The sequence below is a fragment of the Rhinolophus sinicus genome, chromosome 14, assembly GCF_057876585.1.
Source record: "Rhinolophus sinicus isolate RSI-liver-muscle chromosome 14, RSI-T2T, whole genome shotgun sequence".
Lineage (NCBI taxonomy): Eukaryota > Metazoa > Chordata > Mammalia > Chiroptera > Rhinolophidae > Rhinolophus > Rhinolophus sinicus.
In genome coordinates, this window is record NC_142514.1 from 139,862,741 (window position 1) to 139,875,355 (window position 12,615).

General features: G+C 36.0%; 1 protein-coding gene across 1 annotated transcript in view; it reads right to left on the minus strand.

The window, feature by feature from the left end:
• Window positions 1-12,615, minus strand: part of PPME1 (protein phosphatase methylesterase 1) — a 57,791-nt gene that overhangs the window by 21,030 nt on the left and 24,146 nt on the right. The window contains exons 4-6 of the mRNA XM_074335782.2: window positions 5,372-5,429; window positions 4,857-4,908; window positions 111-265 (exon numbers count right to left, since the gene is read on the minus strand). Of these exons, the coding sequence (XP_074191883.1) occupies window positions 111-265; window positions 4,857-4,908; window positions 5,372-5,429 (265 nt within the window). The remainder of the gene's footprint in view (window positions 1-110; window positions 266-4,856; window positions 4,909-5,371; window positions 5,430-12,615) is intronic.

The window sequence follows — 12,615 nt, forward strand, 5'->3', positions numbered from 1 at the left end:
ACTTAAGATGAGTGAAATCAACAATACATTAAAACACAGTAACAATAACCGACCATAGATGGCTCTTGTAAGTCCAGCAGTTTGATTTGGTTAGCACTAAGAAAACTTACCTTCCACAACATCAATCATGCACAGACCTAAGAGGCTTGGCACCAGGTTGGATGATGCTGTGTGGACTGCAATAGCACCTCCCATACTATGTCCAATCAGCATAATTGGAGGAGGGAGGTCCCCATACATGGCTTCAACCACATTGCCGACATCTCTGCAAAGAGAAGGAAAAAAGACTGGGAATGCTCTCTGACACTGTAAAAATAGTTTTCTTTCCTAACTTCTTCCTTTGGTCTGTACCTAACAGTCCTAGGACTATAAAGGTCTACTAGGCCATCTTGCAAACATACCTGTTAAAACTCCTAGCATGCCCCCAGTATCTACACACATAGCCAGCCACACATCTAGCCAGCTCTTCTGATAAATGGCAGTTTAAGAACTAAGAACCCAAAATTTCTGATTTTCCTTTATCATACTTTCACTGTTCCACACATTTAGTACAATTACATAAACATATGCCTTTATTTTAAACCTAAGCTTGAAAGTCTAGACAAATCATTTAACTGCTCTATGCCTCAGCTTCCCCATCTACAAAACAGGAAAACAACTTTATCAAGCATTATAATGCAGCGAAGTTTGGAGTCACGAGATGAATTACAGCCCTAGTTTATTTTTTACTATGTGGACTTGGATTAGTCATTTAAACTCTCAGAATGTCAACATCTATAAAATGAAGTTAAGAATATCATTTACTATTCTGGATTGCTGTGAGGTTTAACTGCAACATTGATGAATGTGAAAATACTTTGAAAAGAGTAAAGTGCTACACAAATGTTAATTATTATTTATAATTCGTCATGTAAAGTTGTTTGAAGTACGAACATAAATGTGAGTATAATGTTCTGAGAAACTAGACAGATAATTTTTATTGGCTTCTATCCTAGTCTGTAAGTATGAGTGGATCTTTTTAACAAAGACCTTAAAGCTTTGAAACTGAGAACTGAAGTAGGAACTTTGGTATTTATTTGCATATAGGCCTTCTTTGGTATAGCAATAGGTAAGTATGGTATGTTTCTAGAGATCACTGGCTCTGCTGTCTTTTTTTGGGAGTGGCTGAGTGAGTCAACCTCAAAAGACAGAGTTGGCTTGCTGAGTGTCATTACATACCTCAAGCACTCACACAGTGTTAGCCAAATATAGCAGGTGTAGATGTAGAAACACAGCCTTTCAAATATGGTCTCCAAAGTATTCAGAATAGTGAATGCTATTATTTTTGCAGGAATTAATCTTAAAAACCTCATACAATTACAGATGAGAATAGGGCAGCTGCAGCAAGTGCAGATAATCTGAATGGGAGATAAGGAGGCCACCCAATTTTATAAGTGAAAACAAATAATGGTTTAATATTCCTTTGGAGTTAAATTTAAGGGTAAAATTTTGGGTTAGTAACAAATATAATGAGTAAAATAAAAGGATGCTACAGAAGAGTATCTAAATCCAGGTCTCCTTAAAATACTAAGTTGGAGGAGTCCTACAGTATCTGCTTCATGCATGAAGGTGGATAGGGTCTGAAACAAACCAACTTAATATTGCGTCTCAGCTTAGGAAAGGTATATTTCATCCAGGTAAAAGTTGGTTATGCTCAATCACTTGATCATCTATCCTCTGGAGAAATGTATTCTTATTAAAGTTAATCAAAGTATTCAGTCATGAGGATTACTGTCTTATTTGAGACACGTCCTGAAATTCTAGAGAAATCAAATAAAGATGAAGCAGCAGGGATTAACTACAAATCTAGTCTGTAAATGGATGTACCACAACTTTGGTAGTGGCTTTTTAAGGGGATTCTGTCCTACTTATTAATACTAGGCTCATTTCCTGAGAAGCAGTATAGCATATCACAGACTTAACAGAAAAAGGACTAGCAGAATAACCTGACCTCAAATCTTGGCTCGTCTACTTTCAGTGGCATTGCATCTTATGTAATGTGCAGATTCTGAAGTTGATATTTACGGCAAAAATCGTGCTGTCAGTACTATTTGAAAACCCCACTAATAGCCCATTTGGAGATTTTTGTATCAGAGTGATTGAATTCATATTAATTCAATGAATTCATATAAATGTTTTATTGCTTCGACTATTTCAGCAAGAATATAATTTGTTGGCTCTTCTGATTCTTGATAATCATCTTCATCTGGTGTAGATGGTTTTAACCATTTATTTTCTTTTTAACCTTTTTGTGCCAGTTATCAACTTATTGTTTCTCAGCTCCAACTCACCCTTCACTACACGTTCTGCAAAACTGGATCTGAGGCCTTTCAGTATTTTTCCTTTACCAGCTGACATGATGTTAAACTATATCAGTAGAGGACAAGGGAGAGACATGGCAGAGAGGACTTTATTCCTGACCCATGTTGACTCCACAAGCTCCTTGTACTTCTTTAGCCCCCAGCACCTGCACCACACACAGCTTCCCTGCTGCCTGACTTCGTCAACACTCCATCCTCCCATCCCCAGTGTTTTTCTTTCCTAGCTTTACTGAGCTATAATTGGTATACAAAAAATGGTACATAATTAATTGTCTATGATTTGGTAAGTTTGGATATATACACTTGCGTTAACATCATGATCGAGGATTACCTCGATCACATTCATCGCCTCCAAAAATTTCCTTGCGTCACTTTTGTGTGTGTGCGTGTTTGTGCATGGGTGTGTGTCATAAGAACACTTAACGTAAGATTTAACCTCTTACAATTTGAAGTAAGCAGAATCTTATTAACGACAAGCACCGTGTACAGCAGCTCTCTGGAACCACCGCCGATATTTTTGTTGCAGTGCCTCTGTGAGATACCTCCCTGTGAACCGCTTCCCCTGTACCCGAGAGGGCAGACGTATGGCAAGTTCTACCAACATGGCATCAAAGTGACTTCTCTGCCTTTGTTCAGTAAGCCACAGTCGTGTTCTCCAACAAGGTCTAGGTCGGAAACTCTACCCTTTTGTGTTCTACCTCAGCCTGAGAAGACAGTGGTTGCTTCTTACATGTGCTATTCCTATATTCTTTTTGTCTTTCTTTTTGAAGTTTTCCCCACCTTTACTGAGGAATAATTGATAAAAATTGTAATATATTTAAGTGTAATATATTTAAGTAATTTGACAGATGTGTAAATTGTGAAATGATTCCCACAATCAAGTTAATTAATCCTATATTCTTTAGAGTTCTCTTTACTTCTTACTAGCCAATTCTTCATTACTCCAATCTCATGTTTTCGTTAATAAATCTTTATATTAAACTTTCTCTGTTCAAATTACTGGTAGTTTCTCTCTCCTGTTTGTCCAGACTGATACATTATTAGACAATGTTTCCTTAAGGCCCTCAATTAATTCTTTCATTTCCTCTAGAATGTCAACCAAGCCATCATCACCCTTTGTCTGGTTGCCTAGCCACTTAACTGATGTATTTCACTTTTTTGTCAACAGTCAAGAAACCCTTTAAATCCTTAAAAGTCATTCATAAATCTTTCTATAGGTATCATCAACATGCTTGATTAGTTCAGGCTTTATTGTGCTCACATTACAAAGGCATTAGGAACAATTGAGGGAACAGATTCTTGGCTCCCTTTCCATGGTTTCTCAGGTGTATGTTGACTGAGTGGAATGGTATTCATACATTGGTCATTCATATTCCTTCTCTCTCTCCTCCCCCTCCTCCCAGCCCCACCAAGCACTACAGCTGAATGATCACAATGCTGGTCTATTAATTGTGTCACCTCACATAAGTTATTCAACCTATCTGAGCTCATTTCCTCAATGGTGAAAAAAAATGATAATATTTACACTACAGAGTTAATAACGTAGATAAATTAAAAGAAATAACAAATAAATTATTTATTCTTAATGTTTATTTTACACTTAAGGCCTGGCAGATAGAGAGGACACAAATAGCACCTACTATTAACAATAAAATTATGGCCACATGAGTTTGGGTTCTAAAGGAAAAACAGTTTACTCTTGGATTAAAGCTACTAAAGTAAGAAGGGATAAGAAAGATATTTTTGGCCAAAGTTGGTCAAACACTTGAGAAGACATGTATTAAGTACACAAGAGAACATGTATTAAAGCAGGGTAGTGAGAAGAATTCTGCTTACAATATAGGACAGTAGTTCCCAAACAGCAGTCATGGACTGGCTGTATCAGATTCCTTTATAGAACTTTATCAAAATATGAACACCCAGATCTCACTGGTAGAAGCACTAATTCAGTAAATATGGGGTAGAGACAAATCATCTGTATTTTAATCATTTCTCAGGCAATTTTAAAGAGTGACCAGGTTTGAGAGCTACTGAATATGCTACATTCATCTTTTACTTTGAGGCCCAGGGTATAATTACTAATGTTTTAATACCCTGTTTCTGTCTTACCATGAAGTTGTACAAAGAATGTGGGCAAGATGCCTTAAGAACATCTCACAGGGCCTCTTGTATACAACTACTTTTCCAAGCATGGGTCCCCAATAGATATCCAGATGCTATTCAACAATGTCAACAAAAGAAAACTTTTCAAAAGACAACACAAAGTGAACTGTGCCTCGAAGAATTTTCATGTGCTTTATGTATGACCAATCACATTGAATATACCAAGAAAAATGAATGTTTCTTTCAAGATTAAATAGTAAGGAGACCAGATATAGAAGTCAAAAATAACAGAATGTACTAATTATTGTCCAACAATCTCACCAGGAGAGTGATAAAGGATACTACTATAGTAATGGAAGCCAGGTGATGTATAAACAATATTAGATTACTTACTTTGCCATTGTTTCTGCAGACAGGTCTTCAGAATTCCTGACTTTTGTTTCACCTAAAAAGAAAGTATTTTAAAAATAAAATTCCCAAAGATAGGAATTACAAAAGCAAGAGTAGTCTCTTTCAAAAATCTCACCTTTGGACAATAAAATGGGGACTTTATAATTGCATATGATGGGCTTAGCAAGGATTTTCTATGTTATGGACACATCCTTACAGTTGAGCACCCTGAGAACAATAATTACAGTAGCCTAACAAAGATTTATTTACATATATACCACTAGCATCAGAATTTAGTTACATTAAAGGACATTTTCTTAGCTAAGCTACAAAAATATATATATAGTGTGTATTTATAAAATATTTATAAAAACTGTAAGCTAGGACTTCCCTCAAGACGTCCAAATGGAACAGACTAGGTTATTTTACAGCCACACTAAAATGTGTAATATTTAACGCTATGCAAAGAGCTTGGCAAATATGTCGTTACATCAGAACTAATTAAGAACTTTACTCACCATGACTTCGCAGATCCAAAGCCACAATCCTACACTGAACCCTACTAATGATCGCTGCCTAGGAGGAAAAGGAAAAGTCGTAAGATACATCTGGGTTAGCAAATCTTTCTCCATTACCAATAACTTTGTTGAATGAATTGCTATCAGAATTCAAGGATCTCAAGACAATCAAAAGACTTTCCACTTTTAAGCAAAAATTTAAAAATGATGATTCTGTGCTTTTTTGGTACAGATTCTGGTTCTATCCCATCTTCAAAATATGGCTTTCTCCACCTAAATCCCTCTTTAGACTTTAACTCTTCCTAGCTTTTCATGAAACACAGAGTGAGCACCTCTAAGCAATGACCTTCTGTGTTCGATTAACGATGATTTTCATCCATATTCCTTGGTTATCTTTTCCATACTCTGGCAGGGAAATTGCCTAAGTAAGGACCATGAGTCAGTTAATATGTTGGCTCAGGACATCACACAAATGTAACAGCATTCAAATCATGAAATAACTCTGAAAGCAGTACAAATCATGAAATCTACCAAAGATTCACTTAAGATAGATACAGGAGTACACACAAGCTTGTATCTCAGTTAAATAAAAATATACTGAAAAAGAAATCATAATATCATGGGGAGGTACAATTTTAGAGGTTTAAACAAACCTGAAATAATTGGGGATCTTCTTCCTCAAATGAACTATATTCTTTGACAATAATACATCACAACTAGTGTTAGTAAATGTCATCAACATTTAACTTTTAAGAATAAAACAGGAGACCTGTCTAGCCTAACCCTCACATTTTATGAATGAAGAAACTAAGACCAAGAGAAAGAAAATTATTTGTTCAGGGTCATATAACAAGTTAGTAGTAAACACAGAACCAGAATAAAGGTAAGTTACCAATATAATAGTCAATGTGTAACACAAATCGGATTTCCTAAATCACATTTTTCCCCTTTATTTTTAAGTGATTAAATACATCATCTTGACTATATTATCATTATAAAAGAGTTGAAAATATAGAAAGTGGGGGCAGCCGGTTAGCTCAGTTGGTTAGAGAGCAGTGCTCTTAACAAGGTTGCCAATTCAATCCCCACATGAGCCACTGTGAGCTGTGCCCTCCACAACTAGATTGAAACTATATGACTTGGAGCTGATGGGTCCTGGAAAAACACACTTAAAAATAAATAAAAGTTAAAAAATAAATATATAAATATATAAATAAATAAATAAATAAATAAATAAATAAATATATATATATATATATATATATATATATATATATGGAGAGAGAGAGAGAGAGAGAGAGAGAGAGAGAGAGAGAGAGATAAAGTTAATAAGAGAAAAAACCCTTTGACCTGCCATCCAAATGTAGTCTTTTGCCATCTGTTTGGGCATTTTCTATGAGCTCCACCCTCCTCCCCCAGCTTTACTGAGATATATCGACATACATGTAAGTTTAAGGTGTACAATGTGATGACTTGATTACGTGTATACTGCAAAATAATTACTACACTAAGGTTGGTTAACACCTCCATCCCTCACATAACTACCATTATGTGTTATTTGTGTGGTGAAAACATTTAAAATCTACTCTCTTAACTTTCAAGTATATAAGACAGTATAATTCATTACAGTCACCATGCTATATATTAGATCCCCAGAACTTATTCATCTTATAGATGGGAGTCTGTACCCTTTGACCAGCATTTTCCCATTTCCCCCACCTCCCAACCCTTCACTACCACCATTCCAATCTCTATTTCTATGAATTCAACTTTTTTGGATTCTGCATATAAGTGACAACATATAGCATTTGTCTTTCTCTGACTTATTTTACCTAGCATAATATTCTCAAGGTCCTCCATGTTGTTGCAGAAGGCAGGATTCGCTTCATTTTTATGACTAATACATGGGTGTGTGCGTGCGTGCATGCATGTGTCACATTTTCTTTATCCATTCATCCATTGATGGATGCTCAGGTTATTTCCATGTCTTGGCTATTGTGAACAACAGTGTTATGAACATGGGGTACAGATATCTTGAGATAGTGTTTCTATTTCTTTCAGATATATATCCAGAAGTGGGATTGCTGGATCATATGGTAGTTCTAATTTTAACTTGTTAAAGAAGCTGCATGCTGTTTTCCACAGTGGCTGTACCAATTTACATTCCCACCAACAGTGCACAAGGGTTCCCTTTTATTTCTACAGCCTCACCAACACTTGTCTCTTGTCTTCTTGATAACAGCCATTTTAACAGTTGTGAGGTGATCGCTCATGTGGTTTTGATTTGCATTTTCCTGATGATTAGGGATGTCAAGCATCTTTTCTTGCAACTGTTGGCCATTTGTATGTCTTCTTTGGAAAAATGTCTATTCAAGTCTTTTTCTCTTTTTTTTTTTTTGCTATTGCGTTGTATGAGTTCCTTGTATGTTTTGGATATTAATTCTTTATCAGATAGATGGTTTGCAAATATTTTCTCCCATTCTATAGGTTACATTTTCATTTTGCTGTTTTGTTTTGTTTTGCTGTGCAGAAGCTTTTTAGTTTGATGTAGTCCCACTTGTTTATTTGCTTTTGTTGCTTGCACTTTTGGTGTCATACGCAAAAAATCATTGCCAAGACCAATATTAAGGGGCTATTCCTCCAATCCCTTCCTGTAGTTTTAGAGTCAGGTCTTACATTTAATTCTCTAATGCATTTCAAGTTAATCTTGGTGAGTGGTGTAAGATAGGGGTTCAATTTCATTTTTCTAAATGTGGTTATCCAGTTTTCCCAACACCATTTATTGGAGACTATCCTTTCCCTATTGAGTCTTCTTGTCTCCCTTGTCAAATATTAGTTGATTGTATACTCATAGGTTTAGTCACAAGGTCTCAATTCTGTTCCACTGGTTTATGTGTCTGTTTTTATGCCAGTACCATATTGTTTTGATTACTATAGCTTTGTAATAAAATTTGAAATTAGGAATTGTAATGCCTTTAGTTTTGTTTCTCTTTCTCAGGATTGCTCTGGGTATTTGGGGTGTTTTGTTGTCCCACACAAATTTTACGATTTTTTTTTTTCTATTTCTGTGAACAATGTCATTGGAATTTTGATAAGGATTGCACTGACTCTGTAAATGACATTGGATAGTCTTGACATTTTTGCAGTATTAACTCATCTGATCCATGAACATGGGATATCTTTCCATTTACTTGTGTCTTCTTCAATTTCTTTCATCAATGTATTGTAATTTTCAGTGTATAGATCTTTTACCTCCTTGGTTAAATTTATTTCTAAGTATTTTATTTTTCTGATACTATTGTAAATGGGATCATTTTCCTTATTTCTTTTTCGGATAGTTCATTGTTAGTAAATGAAATCACACTTTAAAAATCACCTAGAAAATCAAGTCTGTTTTTACTTCTATTACTCTAATTAATGAATACCTTTAAAAAGAACAATGGACTGAAATTCTACTATACACTGCTATTTGTTTCTGAAAGCTAATTTACAGGAATTTTTAATACATTATGGTGGTAGTAAAGTCTTCAGTGCCAAAAAACAAATCTGTATTTTGGAAATAAAACTAAGTGACAAACATACTATCAAATTTGCTTGATTGCTGTACATTAAAAAAAAAGGTAAAAACAAATCCACATCATAGCAACAAAATACTAATTTGAAGGCAGCAATGTCAATTCCAATTTTAACCTGAAAGCAATAATTTACTACCTAATGTGCCTTTCAGAAAACACTGACATTAAAAACAGATTTTTCATTCATTTATTTAACAAATCATTCTAAACTACATCTGCTAAAAATCTGGCACCAATTGAGTGATGGGGTTACAATATGAAAAAGACAGGCAATGCTTCTGCTCTCATGATGTTTACATTCTATGTGGCACAGGAAAACTGAAAACAATAAATGAGCACAGTAAATTCAGAGAGCAGCATGTTTTAGAGATAATAAAAAAAGTGTCAGAGCATGTCTATGCTTGCCACTCCAGACCTTGTCTTAAACAGTACGACTTTGCCACTTCTAGAATGGGTTGAGTGAAAAGCAGCTATTCAAGAACTAGACTTTTTCACTTTGTCAGTAGAATTTGTGTTAGCAATAACAGCAACAATAGTAGTAGCACTTAATATTTATTAAATCTTACTGTGTCAAGCACCAGTCGAGGTGCTTCAAATGAAGTATCTAACTTTTTCCTCACATCTCTTATTCAGACATAATTTTCATCACGCTACAGGTGAGGACATTTTACAGTGAGCTTAAGTAACTTGCCCAGGCCAAACAGCTAATAAATGCAAAGCCAAGATTAAAATTCAAGCCGTCTGGTTCCAGGTGACTCTCAACCTTGGCTGCATAACAGAATCACATAAGAAGCTTCAGTAAAGGGGCCGGCCCGGTGGCTCAGGCAGTTGGAGCTCCATGCTCCTAACTCCGAGGACTGCCGGTTCAATTCCCATATGGGCCAGTGGGCTCTCAACCACAAGGCTGCCAGTTCAACTCCTCCAGTCCCACAAGGGATGGTGGGCTCCGCCCCCTACAACTAGCAACAGCAACTGGACCTGGAGCTGAGCTGCGCCCTCCACAACTAAGACTGAAAGGACAACAACTTGAAGCTGAACGGCACCTTCCACAACTAAGATTGAAAGGACAACAACTTGACTTGGAAAAAAAAAAAAAAAAAGAAGAAGCTTCAGTAAATACTAATGCCCAGGCGCTAACCCGCCAGAAATTCTGATTTAAGGGATCTGGAGAGGCTCCAGGGTATCTATACATTTTAGAGTTCCCCAGGTGATTCTAACGTACAGCCAAAGTTCAGCCTAGCCCTGAACTAGAGCGTAAGAGACAAGAATGGAAGTAAAATCTGGGTGGTAATAACATTTTTATCACTTTGTTATCTCACCATATTATCTACCTGAGAAGTAGGCTGGGAAAATATTAGCCCAATTTTTGTAGCTGACCAAACAGGTTCTGAGAAGGTACATCAAGCATAGGTGAAGGTGTGGTGAAACAGATGTCCTCACAGACTCATGATATCCTCAAATTTTATAATTTTAGCTAATTGGATAAGTGAACAGTGGTATTTTTTTTCTTTTACTTTATATTTTCCTCATTAATCATAAGGTAGACCCATTTTTATAAGTTTCTGTATCCTCCTGTTACTTTTATACCTTTATAAAGATACTGTAAGCTCATCTAAAACAATGCTTGAGTCAAGCACTTTATCAAGAACCACACATCTTTTGTTTAGTCTCATAATCACCCTATTAACTAGGTGGTATTAAACCCATTTTAAAGATTAAGAAACTAAAGCTTGACAGATTAAGTTGCTTTGAGATTCAAACCCCAGTCTGCGTGAGATGAAAGCTTCGTATAATTTTTGCTGTGTTATTTGTTCATGTGCCATCTCCATTTTCCCTATCTTCCTCATTAGGCTTAAAACAGCGTATGAACAAGAGGATACCATGCTTAATTCTCTACTGTATCCATAGCACTCAGCATAACGTCTGGTACAAAGTCGGGGTTAACACGTATTTTTGCTGATTGACTGATCTTGTTAAAGAGTGAACTCTCATTTTTCTATCTTTAGTAACCCAGCACAAAACCTGAAATATAGAATATACTCAGCAAATATTTGCTAATATGAACTGAATTAAGTGGAAAAAGAAACGGGAATAAGCAGACACTTCAGATTCAATTCTTGTCTTCAATCAATTAACACGTGTTTGGTCCCAGGCCCCTTAGAGGTACCAAAGCTGAAAACAACGGGAGGCTGGCAAAAATCTAGCCTGCAGAGACTGCACGTGCTAATGAGCTCCCAGAATTCCTTTCCTCTCTCAGCCAAACTTCAATTTCTGCTTAGTTCTGGATTCTCCCACAGCAATTAGGCCAGTGTGTTCTACCCAGTACTTACTTACTGATGGAGAGGCCTATAGAAGTCCCAAATATTGTATTATCCACTATATGTGATCAACTTATTATAGCAACAACTACAGTAATAATTAATTTATTGATTATAACCAAGGAATAAAGATTTCCAAAAAATTAATTTTCTAGAAATCTAAAGCTTACCCTTTAAAACACCATCATTTCATCTGTTATAACCCTTTGATAGTTTCACAAAAATGATTTTATATACATACACATATATAAAATATACATAGGTATGTATTTTTCTTCCTGTTATTAAAGCCAACACAGAAATGCCTTCTTCTCTTGACAGTTACTACTAGGACTTCTTCAGGTGAATCTCTGGCGGCCCCCCACAAAACCCACAAAACATTTAGATGTAAAGGTGTTCTACCCAGGTCCAGGGATTTTACAGATGGGTAAGAAGGAACTTCGAAGGATGTACTCTCAATTAAATCCTCCAAGACGGGCATGCACTGTGCTGGTACACGACTAAGACGCTGCTCCGCTCTCCTCTGTGGAGGGCCTGGGCTGCTGTGAAAGTCTTACTCATTACAAGTTCTGCCTTATGTGTGTCAAAAATACGTCTCTATGGTTTCTGTCTTGAGTCTCTACTCTCAGGCAGTGTAGAACTGGTCTTCAGAGAAACATGAGCAGAGGTAGACAGAGGTAGGTTTGAGTTTTGGTGCTGTGACTGGCTGTGTTATTTCTCTAAATTTTAATGTTCTCATCTGCCTAACCTCATAGAAATACAGAAAGGATTAAAAGGGATCATGCAGGCAAGCACTTGGCACAGTACTTCGCACATAGTAAATGCTTAAAAGATGTGGCTGATTTTTTAAAAAATTAATATCACAGTTGAAAGCAAGTACTGGGTCTCTCAAGTCTTTCTTTTTCTCAGGCCAAACATTTTCAGTTTCTTCAATGTTACTTGAATGGTTTCAAGTACTCTAATCCTGGCTGCTCTTTTCTGAACAAGTTCTAGTTTGCCAATCTCGATTCCTTTAACTTGTGGGATCCAGAACTAAACAGAATCTTTGAATACAACCTTTGAAATGAATACAAACTTTTTCCTTTGAAAATAGTTTCCATTAAAGAAAAAAAAAAATCATTAAGTTAGGAAAGTAATAAAAAACATACAACTGAAATAAAACCTAGAAAGCAGAAAAATCGAAAAAAGGCTTTCTTCCATAGTGTCCAGGAGAATTGTTTAAAAAGGCTATAAAATATTCCCCTTTATAGGTACATCCAATTTATTTAACCATTTACTTATTGTTGGAGAGATTGTTAATTTTAGACAAACAGCTTTTCCTGTATTTGGTATTTTTCCTTGAAAGAGATTC